The sequence below is a fragment of the Prionailurus bengalensis genome, chromosome A3, assembly GCF_016509475.1.
Source record: "Prionailurus bengalensis isolate Pbe53 chromosome A3, Fcat_Pben_1.1_paternal_pri, whole genome shotgun sequence".
Lineage (NCBI taxonomy): Eukaryota > Metazoa > Chordata > Mammalia > Carnivora > Felidae > Prionailurus > Prionailurus bengalensis.
In genome coordinates this window covers 115,630,917-115,642,591 of record NC_057354.1, presented here as the reverse complement: position 1 = coordinate 115,642,591, position 11,675 = coordinate 115,630,917, and the positions used below count along the sequence as shown (strand labels likewise).

The 11,675-nt window shown below is 53.3% G+C and overlaps 1 protein-coding gene across 2 annotated transcripts in view; it reads right to left on the bottom strand.

The window, feature by feature from the left end:
• Positions 1-240: 240 nt before the first annotated feature.
• GALNT14 (polypeptide N-acetylgalactosaminyltransferase 14) overlaps positions 241-11,675 on the bottom strand; it is a 209,578-nt gene continuing 198,143 nt past the window's right edge. The window contains exons 14-15 of one of the 2 annotated variants that reach the window (XM_043604207.1): positions 2,012-2,131; positions 241-815 (exon numbers count right to left, since the gene is read on the bottom strand). In XM_043604207.1, the coding sequence (XP_043460142.1) occupies positions 657-815; positions 2,012-2,131 (279 nt within the window). In that variant the 3' untranslated portion in view covers positions 241-656. The remainder of the gene's footprint in view (positions 816-2,011; positions 2,132-11,675) is intronic. The other variant, XM_043604208.1, reaches the window with a different exon arrangement.

Here is an 11,675-nt window from a genome sequence, read left to right as displayed (position 1 = left end):
CAGGTGCCCCTGTGTGTCTTTCATGGTCACACAGGCTGTTGGTGGCAGCCCAGGATAGGAGCATGAGTCTCTCATGGACCTGTTCTCGTTGCCCAAAGACCCTGCAAGACCCTGCAAGAACCCAAAGTTCTGCTCTGCCCAAAGACCCTGCAGCCTCCGCCCCGCCGCGTGTCCCCTCTGAATGAAGAACTTAGCTTAGCCCAGAGCTTACATAAGTAGAAACAAATAGATGCACAGAGAAAACATCTAAGGTTCCTTTATTTGTTTTGAAAACAACCTCCATTCTTCATCTCTCAATTTAGTCCTGGTCCAGTGACAAAAAAAGGCTTTTCTCTCTGGCTTCCTTTGTAAGAAAGGGAACAACATAAACACTTCCCATTACATCTTGGTCGCCAGATTCCAGCAAGGTGAAGACTGGGCCAGGACTGGAACTCAGCAGCACGGAGAGCACGTGAAATCTGTCTCTGAGCCCCACGTGGCTTACAATCCTTTCCTCCATCCTCCCTGAGACACCTGCTCCTGTCCAGGGGCTCTTCTCTATCTCCCCATGCAGGGCATCTACTACAGTAGTTGGGAGCTGCTGGTGGCCTGATTTCTGGTCTGCTTCTCATCTGGGAAACGTCACCCACGGCCCCGCTGGCTCAGGCACGGGGTCCTCAAGAGCTCACCAGGTCCCAGTGCTGGCTCATAAGTGACGACTCACATGGGTTGACAACGATTTCCCTGCCATTCTCGGAGCCATCATCAAACATGTCCGTGTCTAGGCAGAGGTGGGATGCTATGTGCTCAATGCGGGAACCAGTCTTGGTCCACTGCTGAGAAGACGGAGAGGAGAGAGAGTGAACCGGGATTCTCTGGCTAAGGCCCCAGGTCCTATCGACAACATCAGCAGCTCCAGAACAATCAGCTGTGTTTACACCGCACGGCTGGGGTCACCCAGAGACTTGACTTCATGGTCTCAGGGAGGAATAAAACTGCAACTAATTGCTTTGCCAGGTACTGTTGGTTTTTCTGGTTTTGTTTGTTTGTTTGTTTGTTTGTTTTTTCCCCTCCAGATAAAAAAGTAAAAGCAAAATCAATATGTTTGCTAGGAAAACTCATTAGAAGGCAGTAACTTTCTAAGCCACAGGCCAGAAAACATGAAGCACGTTAGTCAGAGGAGCACCCAGAGAGATGATGTGCCCTCAGTGTCTGCACGGCAGGAAGATGTGGGAGTGAGCTGGTGGATGGGGTGCAGGAGGGCAGAGAGGCTTCTGGGCAGCACCTGATGCCACGAACCTGTGCTCCTCCAAAGCGCTCCAGCACATGAAGGGCCCAGGCAGAGAGGGGAGCTCATGCCTCTGCTCCCCAGACCTCCTCTTACCCAACAAGTGGGGGGGATGGACACGTTTCGGGGAACCACCACTGAGCAGGCACCATGGACCACTTCAGTTCATCGCTCTAAACAGCTGCCCCATGGGGGAGCATCATCAACTAACTTCACAGAGGAAGAAACCAAAGCTCAGAGAGGTCCAGTAACCTGCTGTGGGTCACACAGCCAATGAGTCATAAAAGGGCATTGGAATCTCTGTCTCTCTAATGCCAGTACCCAGTTGGGAGGAAACTGTGTGGGGTTAACAACTTGGGGTCAGGTGGGCACATGGCACATCCAGAGTGCTACGAATCTTGGTGGACATCCTGCCAGAGCACAAGGCTTCTGAAGGCAAAGTTAAAGCACTGCTCATCCCTGTGGCCCTGAAGGCTTTGCCCCAGTGCTCTCCGGCTCCGGGGTGCCAGGTGGGCATCAGAGCTACGCAGGAGGGTACAAGATGCACGTGCACACTGTGGTTTGCCGAAGTCCACAGGCATTCAGGGGCAATCCGACCACCTCTCCTAACCAGGAGGGTCTGTTTCTGATCAACCCCTCCTCTTCTACAGTTTCTCTCTTGTCTTGCACATGAGCCTCTGACCTTACTCAGGCAGTCCAGAAGCTGCAGGTGGCCACGCCCCTGTGTACCCACTGAGCATTTACCTGTCTGTCATCTCCATTCTTGCAGAGGACAAGAACCACCGGGGCTCCAGGGAAGATGGTGACGACGGACAGGCACAGCTCCTCCTGGAGGATCTGCTGGGTGTATGTGAAGGCCCATATCTGGAGGAGAAGAGGCCAGAAGGTTCACATCAGGATCCTCGGAAGCCTGGTGGGGCACTCCCGGGACTATGTGTGATAATTAGCGAAGCCTGGTGGTATAAAGCACTGGGGGTCCCAGCAGGAACAGATGGTCAACAAAGTCACCTCGAACAATGGGACTCAACAGCCAGAGGCTCGCAGGTCACAGCCCCACTGAACTCTCCATCCCCACACCTGTGAAGGGGACTGGCCTGGGCATGCAGGCCACCTCTGGGAGGCATGGAACAACTCTGGGCTTGAGGTGGCGAAGCCTGAACAGCGCCGCAGCCCAGCTGTGTGGTCAACGGTTTCTCTGTCAGATCCAGGTCTGTTCCCCACACTTGACACCGTGAGCAGACCTGGCAGGGAGGCCAAATCGGTGCCCTGAAAGCCTGAGTGTTCTGATAAGAGGCCCACGGCAGGACAAAGGGAACAGGGAGTGTGCCGAGGGAGGGAGCGGAAGGGCAGAGGGAAAGTCAGGAGACAGAACATCGTCACAGCAGGGGTGTGCACTCCAGCACTCCAGGAGGAGATGGCTTAGTGCAGAGCTCCTACAGGGAGGGGAGCTGAAAAGGCGAAAGGACAAGGAGGGTGGGGAGAGGAAAGGGGCATTCTGGGAGAGTCCTTACAAGGAACATGCCTCACTTATTCCATGCAATGCCAGAGATCAGAGAGCAGCTAAGTGCTAAAGAAGCCCAAGCCACTCCTGTTTCTTAGGTCAGGGAGAAGAAAACGTGAAACTCCACAAGGTCCTTCCCAGGCTGCCAAGTTGGGGCCCAGCTACCCTTTGCCCTCATCACGGAGCAAGGGTGACCGGTGAGTTGGATGCTTTGAGGGGAGCTGCCGAGAGAACCCATCAAGGACTGAACTCCTTCCCCGCTGCACCCCTGCAGTTGGCCCTCAGCCTCTGGACCAGGCCACTTGGCAGCCACTTCTCCTTGGCCAGAGAATGGAGAAAGTGTCCCTTAGCTGGCTGGCCTCCTGTTCTAGGTCCATATGCCCCATAAGCTGACCCGGTGCTCATCTGTTCCTTGTTCTGCACCTCCCCCAGCTGATGGCAGCCACTCCCCAGCCTTGGCGCCTCTCCTGACTTCTGCTAGCTAGTGACATCCTCAGCGTCTTTCCTGTGTTCTCCTCTTCGCTCCCAAGCTTGGGTCCTTCTGCTGCCCCATCAGACACTTGGATGCAGACCACTGCCTCTCCTGATCTGGAACCTTCCCTGTCCCTGATACCTGGATGGGGCCACCGGTTCAGTGGGAGCCACCGTCCTCTATGGTTGGGTTCTATGTGTGGATTCCCTTCTCGTTAAAAAAAAAATTTTTTTTTAACGTTTACTTATTTTTGTGTGAGAGAGAGACAGAGTGCGAGCAGTGGAGGGGCAGACACAGAATCCGAAGCAGGCGCCAGACTCTGAGCTGTCAGCACACAGCCAGGTGTGGGGCTCTAACCCACCAACTGTGAGATCATGGCCTGAGCCCAGGTCGGATGCTTAACCGACCGAGCCACCCAGGCGTCCCTCCTGCGTCTCTTTTCAAATTGCTGGTGTTGGGAGAAGATCTAGACCAGGGGAGTGTATGGAAATACAGATGAAAATAGACTGGCTGTGAATTGAGACTTCTTGGAGCCTGGGCAAGGGTCCAGGGGATCCTTTATACTCTTCCATCTATTTCTAGACCTGTATATATATTTAATTTTTTAAATAATAAATGTTATGGAATGTACTCCTTGGAACACATCAATAAATTCTCCACCGGCCTTGAACATCACCATACTACACACGCCATGTGCTTCCCTCCAGGGTAAACTGAAAGGGAAAGACGTCTGTATGCACAGAGGTGAAACAATAACCATGATGACATTGTTACCGATGACTAGCATTTGCTGAACACTTACTGTGTGCGAGACACTGTTCCGGGGGCTTTCCACAGATTAATTTAGTCTTCATAGGAATCCTACTAGATAAGTATTATTATTATTATTATCCTCATTTTACAGACGACGAAAGGCTCACAGAGGTTATCCAAGCTCACGAACTGGTCAGCGGTCCCGGACCATCTCCAGCTTGTTTATTGTCGCTGTTGCTGCCACAGTCACGGCTCCTTCCAGCACCCTTCTATTCAAGTTTAATCACAGGCAGTGTCTGTCCCTCAGATCCCTCACAAATATAGAAAACTGTAGATCAGCTCCACTCTGACAGCACAGAGCTGGTCACTTCCCACTGGAAACAAGGGTCACACCCCATGTTGGGGACTGGGGAGGGGGATCGGACCTCCCTGACATTGATGGGAACTGGGGAAGTGCATGAATGGAGGCCCACGTTCCCCGGACTCCATGCCAGGGCAGGGGGGTGGGGTACACACAGTGCGGCCTACCAGCCTGTGCCTGTTCCCCTTTTCTTCCCACCCCGGCTCTGTCCCCTGCTATGAACTCCTGCACCTGCATATGCGTGCTCCGCTGGTCACCCCCTTGGACCTAGGTAGCGTGCTAGGGACACAGGGTACCCCCAGGAGATCCATGCAGGTCCTCAGTTCAGGCTTCGGCCATTTCGGTGGGGGATTCTGGGGTTCCAGACATCTGCAGTGTGATCTAGAAAGTGGAAGCAGATCTTGGGTGTGTGTCCAGAGAATTCTGTACGAGGAGGGGAGGGTGGGGAGAGAAAAGCCCGAAGCCCAGGCCCAGGCCCAAGGGCAGGAATGCCAGGGAACCACTGCCCAGGCCCACCATACAACTGGCCTCAGCTTTAGATTTCTGCCATTGTCGGGAAATGAGGCTAAACACAGTCAGTGATGTGGAAAGAAGATAAGGTCCATCCCCCTGACCCATTACCACCCACACAGCTTGCTGTAAACCATGAATTAGCATTTTAAAAATAAATCCTGTAATTATCTTGATTACCACAATACACTGACTTTGTCTTTGTGTGTGTGTGTATTAAGAGCATTAACTAATTAAACATAAAAACTTGACATATACCACAATTTCTGAAAGCTTATCTTGGCATTTCTTCTTTTTTAGTATCCCGGGGGCTTCTAAACCTGGAAGTGCTAGGGAAGGCTTGAGGGTGGGAGGGGGGGTGGTGTTTTTCTTTTCACATCGGAGACACCCCATCCACTAATGCCTTTCGGGAAGGAAGGCATATGGTGACCCCCACGGAGGCCGGGGCTCTGCTCAGAAGAGATCACCTCAAGACCCCCAAGGGGAGAACGCACATGCACAGACAGGGTATGGAAGCCTTTACACTGAGTGGACTTTCCATTAGCTGGTGTTTACCGGCACTGAAATAATTCAGCCTCATGATTTCTCGGAGGAGCCACATCTGCGAGGGAGGAGGGAGGGAAGCAGAACACGGGAGCAGGTGGGGCAGGAAGCGAGGAGAGGTTTTCCGATTCCCGTTCTGCAACCTGTCAGCCTTCCAGAATGGCCGGTGATGAATGGGTTTATTAAATGAACCTCGGAGTCAGAAATGGATTCAGGAAGGTAGCCGTGGTTGCTCAGGCTGGCCTGGCCTAGATCGGTGTGCGCTGAGCCGTCTCCTGACAGCTCCATTTGGGGGTCTGGCCCAGTCATAGACACCACCCCCCGTCCCTGCACCCCGGTGCACACAGACATGGCCACACCTACAGAAGGTAACTCAGAGGTGGTGTGGGCAGCCTCGCCTCCTCAAAGATAGGCCACTGAGGGACTGAGAAGAGGGGGGTCCACTCCTGGCCCTCCAGCCCCTTTTCTCCTGCCCTGGAAGAGGGGAACTGATGATGGGGAGGGGTGGTCGAGGTTGGACCTTAAGGACTCTGCGCTTAGCGAGTCTCTGGAAGTCAGCCCCTGCATGAGGAGAAGCGAGCAGCCTGGCAGGTGGGAGCAGCAGACTTCTCCCTGGGTGATGCCAATCCGGCCGCAGCCGTCAGGGCTGGGACCACACGGGCCGCAACACCAGCCCGGATTTCATGTCCTGTGTTGGATGGAACAGCAGAGGAAAGGGGCTCTTAAGAGGACATGTCTAGGGGCGCCTGGGTGGCTCAGTCGGTTAGACGTCCGACTTCAGCCCAGGTCACGATCTCGCGGTCCGTGAGTTCGAGCCCCGCGTCGGGCTCTGGGCTGATGGCTCAGAGCCTGGAGCCTGCTTCTGATTCTGTGTCTCCCTCTCTCTCTGCCCCTCCCCTGTTCATGCTCTGTCTCTCTCTGTCTCAAAAATAAATAAACGTTAAAAAAAAAAAATTAAAAAAAAAAAAAAAAAAAGAGGACATGTCTGGGGGCGCCTGGGAGGCTCAGTCCAGTTAAGCATCTGACTCTTGATTTCGGCCCAGGCCATGACCTCACTGTTGTGAGATCGAGTCCCGCATCAGGTTCTGTGCTGAGCATACAGCCTGTTTAGGATTCTCTCTCTCTCCCTCCCTCTGCCCCTGTCTCCGACTCGTGCTCTCTCTCTTTCTCAAAATAAATAGACATTTAAAAAGAAGATGAAGACATGTCTTGAGGAGCCAAGGTCCAAAAGAGGCAGGCATGAGATGGGTCAGAGTCCAGGCCCAGGGCTGACCTTGGAATGGCCCAGGGCCACCTCTAGGAGGCAAGAAGGAACCAGCCTGGGGCAGCAGCTCTCGACTAGAGTGATCTCACCCCTATCTGTCTGCCCAGGGGACATACAGCAGTGTCTGGAGACATTTTTTGAGCACTAGGACTAATTGGAGGGTGTCACTGGCACCTAGCAGGTGGGGCCAGGGATGCTGGCAAAACCTACAGTGCACATGACAGTCCCCACAACAAAGAATTATCCGGTACTAATGCAAACAGTGCTGAAGTTGAGACACCCCAGCCTAGTCTGAAGGGCTTGGTCCCTGGGGACAGCAGGCCCGGCATTACTCGTGTATGACCTAAGAGTACTGGTCAACCTCTCTAAGCCTTGCTTACCCCATCTGTGAAGTGGGGGGATAACAGGACATGGTTCACAGGGTCATGTGATGACCAACCCAGATGATGCCCGTGGAACACGCAGCCGGTGCCTGGCCCTGACGCAGTCTCTGTGAACAGTACTTTTGTAGCACGTGGGAGGAGCGATGGTTGGGTGAGGAGAGAAACATTCACACGTGGAGAGAAGGAAGGGGCTGTGTTGTCATCAATGCAGAAGCCCGCGTCAGTTACTGATGGTGGTGAGCTCCCCGTTCAAAAACTCTTCAGCGTGGGGAACAGTAAACAACGAAGAAGAGATCTCACGTGCCAAGCAGCATTGCTGGTTCTGTTGCGGTTAGATGGGCAAATAGCTCATTTATAAGGACTCTGGCTCCAGGTGCTTTACATTCATAGTCTATTGATGCTCACAGTGGCCCTGGGAGGCAGGAATGGTTTTATGGAGGGGGACAGAGGTCAGTGGTTACTCTGGGCAATGCCAGGCGCAGACCGCAGGGTTGACTTTAAATGTGGGGTCTCTTTGGTGAGAGTGGATCTGAGCCAAGGGCATCCAGAACCACCAACTGGCCTTGAGTAGGCCCCTCTGAAGGCCACACACACACACCCTGAAGCCTTCTTCAGACAAGGTGTCTGGAATGAATGCATGGGCTCAAGTGACACTTCAGTTCAGCCAACCTCTCGATGCACCTAGGTCCCTGAAGGATCACCCAAATGCACTGACTGGCTGTGTTGGGGACACCTTCTTCAGCTGCACAGACACAGACCTCAGCCTCTCCTTGGTGACCTGGGAGGCTCAGAGTTACAGTCCCTGCCTTCAATTAGGACCTTCACCAGACTCACTGTTAGGGTGTTTTCTTTATTCCCAGTCCATCCTGTCCCTTCGTCCTGAGTTGTAAGAACACACTTTATATACATGTGACTTAAAAACCCACAGCCAGTGCATCTGTTGTTGGATCATGCTTTTTGGCCCAAGAGTGACTGCTGGCTCCTTGCTTGTTACTCCTGCGAACGTGGGTGACATACTGAACTCTGCAGCTCTGTCCCCTCTGTGGGGAATGAAGATAATGTGGGTCCCTGCCGTGGAGGGTCACTGTAGGGAACAGATGGGTTTCCATGTGTATGCGTTCAGAACGGGGCTGACCACAGAGCAAGCGCTTCATCTGTGGACTACGGTAACGGAGGAAGCCAACAGGAAAAGAGATAGGCCCAGAGAGCTTCCTTTAGAAAAGTGCCTTTGCTTCGCCTCCCAGGAGAGATGCCGGAAAGGCAGCCATGATGGGGCCGATCCCAAGGGTGTGTTCCCAAAGCGTGGGGAGGAATGGTGGGATCAGACAGGGAAGATGACATACTGGCCACCGTCCCGTGGGCAGACTCACTTTGGGTGCCAAGGGGAGTGCAGATGCGGGGGCAAGAGTTTCACCTTCTCTCACCCACCCGGGTGTCCAGCTGTCTACACGTGTCCTTCATAAGCCAGTAGCCCAAACTGCCAGGAACACAGGGAGATGGACACACTGAAGAGTTTTTAGGTTTGTTTCCCTTTTGAAAAATTGGGATAGTAAACGAGATTGGTGCATCTGTCTTCCTTCTATCTTTCACACAAATATTTTTCTAGAGAATCCAATAAAGTTAAGGGGGAAACTCGTTAACCTGGAGGGTTCTTGGGCTTCGCACGTCTGCAGACTGATGATGTATTTCTCGTGTACTTCACCCAAGGCATCAGCTTGCTGACATCTTCAATACACTCTCAGATTAAACATTTTGTTCCCAAGGTTGACGAGCCGGCCAAGAAAGAGAGGTGAGGCAGGGTGGACAGATGGGCTGGGGGTGGGGCAGGGACATGAGCCAGTGTCAGAGGCAGAGGACAACCATGGTCTGGTTGTCTCCTTTCAACAATGGGGACACCCATGTGCCTGGGAACCCACCCCGGGAGAGCGTGTGGCCAGCTGGAAGCAGAACTCCAAGCTCTTGTTACCACCCTCTGCTGTTCTTTTACTCCAGGAGTCTGGACCCTGGAATCATCTACCGCATGGCCTGAGCTTGGTTTCAGGACCTGTAGAGATCTCACCCCAGGTCTCTCCTCCCAAGGGTAGACTGAAGCCAGACTATACACAGCCAGGCCCAAAGGGAACCATTTAGAGGGGAGCGACCAAATGTGGATTTGCCAGCAGGGAGCTCATAGCGGGGGACAGAGCCAGGGCGGGCAGAAAAGGGGAATAGGCACAGGCTGGTAGCCTGTGCTAAGTGTACCCCACCCCCCTGCCCTGGCATGGAGTCCAGGGAACGTGGGCCTCCATTCATGCACTTTGCCATTTCCCATCAATGTCGGGGAGGTGCCGACTGTCTGGTCCGCCCCCCCCCCCAGTCCCCGACATAGGGTGTGACCCTTGTTTCCAGTGGGAAGTGACCAGCTCTGTGCTGTCAGAGTGGAGCTGATCTACAGTTTTCTATATTTGTGAGGAATCTCAGGGACAGACATCTCACACGAATGAACTTGAATAAAAGGGTTCCAGAACCATCTATGACTCCGACAGCAGCAGCGATAGCAGAGCTACGGCATGGTGGCTAGATTTTCCAAATCCTGCCATCACCACTTCCTAGCCTATGACTTTGGATAATCTCTCCAGGCCCTGGTTTCATCTGCAAAATTAGGATAATAGTGATACCTCCTTAACAGGGCTCTTGTATCCCTTCCTTGCTACGGCTTCTCACAGGCAGAGAAGGCAGCAGCTGCAGAAAGGGCTGAATTGAGTCATGAGAAAGGGCCTGCGGGGCACATGGGACTCCCCTCGGGACAGGCCAAGAGGCAGCACAAGAAGAGAAATAAAATGTAGGAGGGGAGAAGAGGTGAAGCAGGGTCAGAGGAGACAAGCTCGGGATGTCATAGCACATTAGCAGAAAGGGCTGGTGGGCAGAAAGGCAGGACTATCTCTCCTACGTAGGAAGGACGGAAACATACTGAAAGGAAGAGAAAGGTAACCCAAGTCAGTCCTGCAAGCGTGTAGCTCCACATGTGTGCACGCATACACACAAAACTGGAGATTATTCTAGCTGAATTAGTTATGCGGATTTCTATCAGTCCAAAGTGGGTTTACACCTTCACAACACTTGGATGTGCAGCCCAGTCCTGCTGTTGGCCGTGGGCCCCCTCTCAAAGGGGGCTGTGTCTGATGCAACCTGGCCCCACTCTGCATCCAGCATGCAGCCTGATGCCTGGCACACTGTGGGCACTCAGTGTTGTCCGTGGAAGCAGACTGAATGTCTATCTTAGAGTCTTCTTCCATTTTCCTGAATTCACACTGCTGCTACACAAACTGTTCTCTCCAAAGTGGGGAGGAGTGATAGCTTGGCACTCTCTTCTAGAAAGAGTTCTTGGCTCACTCCAAGCCTGTTACTATGATCGCTCTTAGTTTCCCACAGATCACTGCTTTTTCTCCCCTTCTTGTGCCAATGGAAGGTCAGCTGGAATAGGTACTATTACCCTCCAGTGAAATCTTTCACTGGGGCTGGGCTAGTGAGGAACCCCTCCCCGAGACCACAGAGATCCTGTGGCTCCCCTCCTCCCATGTCCTTATGGAGCCGAAGACATGAAAAGCCACTGCTTTGCTGAAGACAGATCAAGCCAACTCCTGTCCCTGGAAAAGGCGGATGGCAACATTCAGGCTGTTGGGAACCCCGCGGACAGGGCCTGCACACAGAGTCAGAAGAGAGGCAGGTGCCTCACCTATTTGCAACAGTTTACAAAACAGTCACTTAAGCAAATGGTGTCATTCCCAGACAGGCTGCCATACCTAAGGCAAAACCAATACCCCTGCTTCCTTTCCCCTTTCCTGTCTAACTCAGACAGCCCCTCCCATGTCCTGCTGGAGCAGAGAAACGGGTCTTGGAAAAGTCATTGCAAGCTGGAGGCCGGTGGTGAGATGCCTCAAACATAGGCACAGACTTTTGTGGCAGACGGTGTGGGGAGCCACTGAAGGCTGTATTGAGATGGGGAACAGAAGTGTGATGGTGACACGTCTGCTGGGGGATGAGGGGCAGAGACTGGAGACTGTGGCCGAAACCAAACACAATGGTTCCCAACCCAGGTGGTTTTATGCCCCAGGGGGGTTTGGTGTAGCTTGGAGAAAGTTCGATTGTCACGACTGGTGTGCGGGACATCTGGTGGGCAGAGGCTGCTGCTAGGCAGGCTGCAGAGCACAGGACAGCCCCCACTGGAAAGAACCATCCAGCCCCAAACGTCAATGGTGCTGAGGCTGAGGAGTGAATGCAGGACGAAGAAGAAGAGCTAGGTATTCGAGGAGAGACGGGAAGGGATCTGCGGGAATGGGGACACGGGGAAAAGAGGAGCCAGGACAGATGGACAGGACTGGAGCCTGGAAGAGGGTAGTCACACAGAGAAGGTGTGGGATGGGGGTGTGGCCGTGGTGCCCAGCAGCCGCTCGTAGCCAGCTGTTGACTGGAATCACAGACACTGTGTCATCCAGCCACAGCCCAGGCCTTCACACATGCTTCCTGGGCTGCCCCTTCTCCCTGTCCTGACAGGGCCTATTCCTACTCCTCTCTCAGGATGCAGCGCATTTTCAAGTCCTCTGGGAAGATGTCCCTGATCCTTATGCATATGGCAGATACC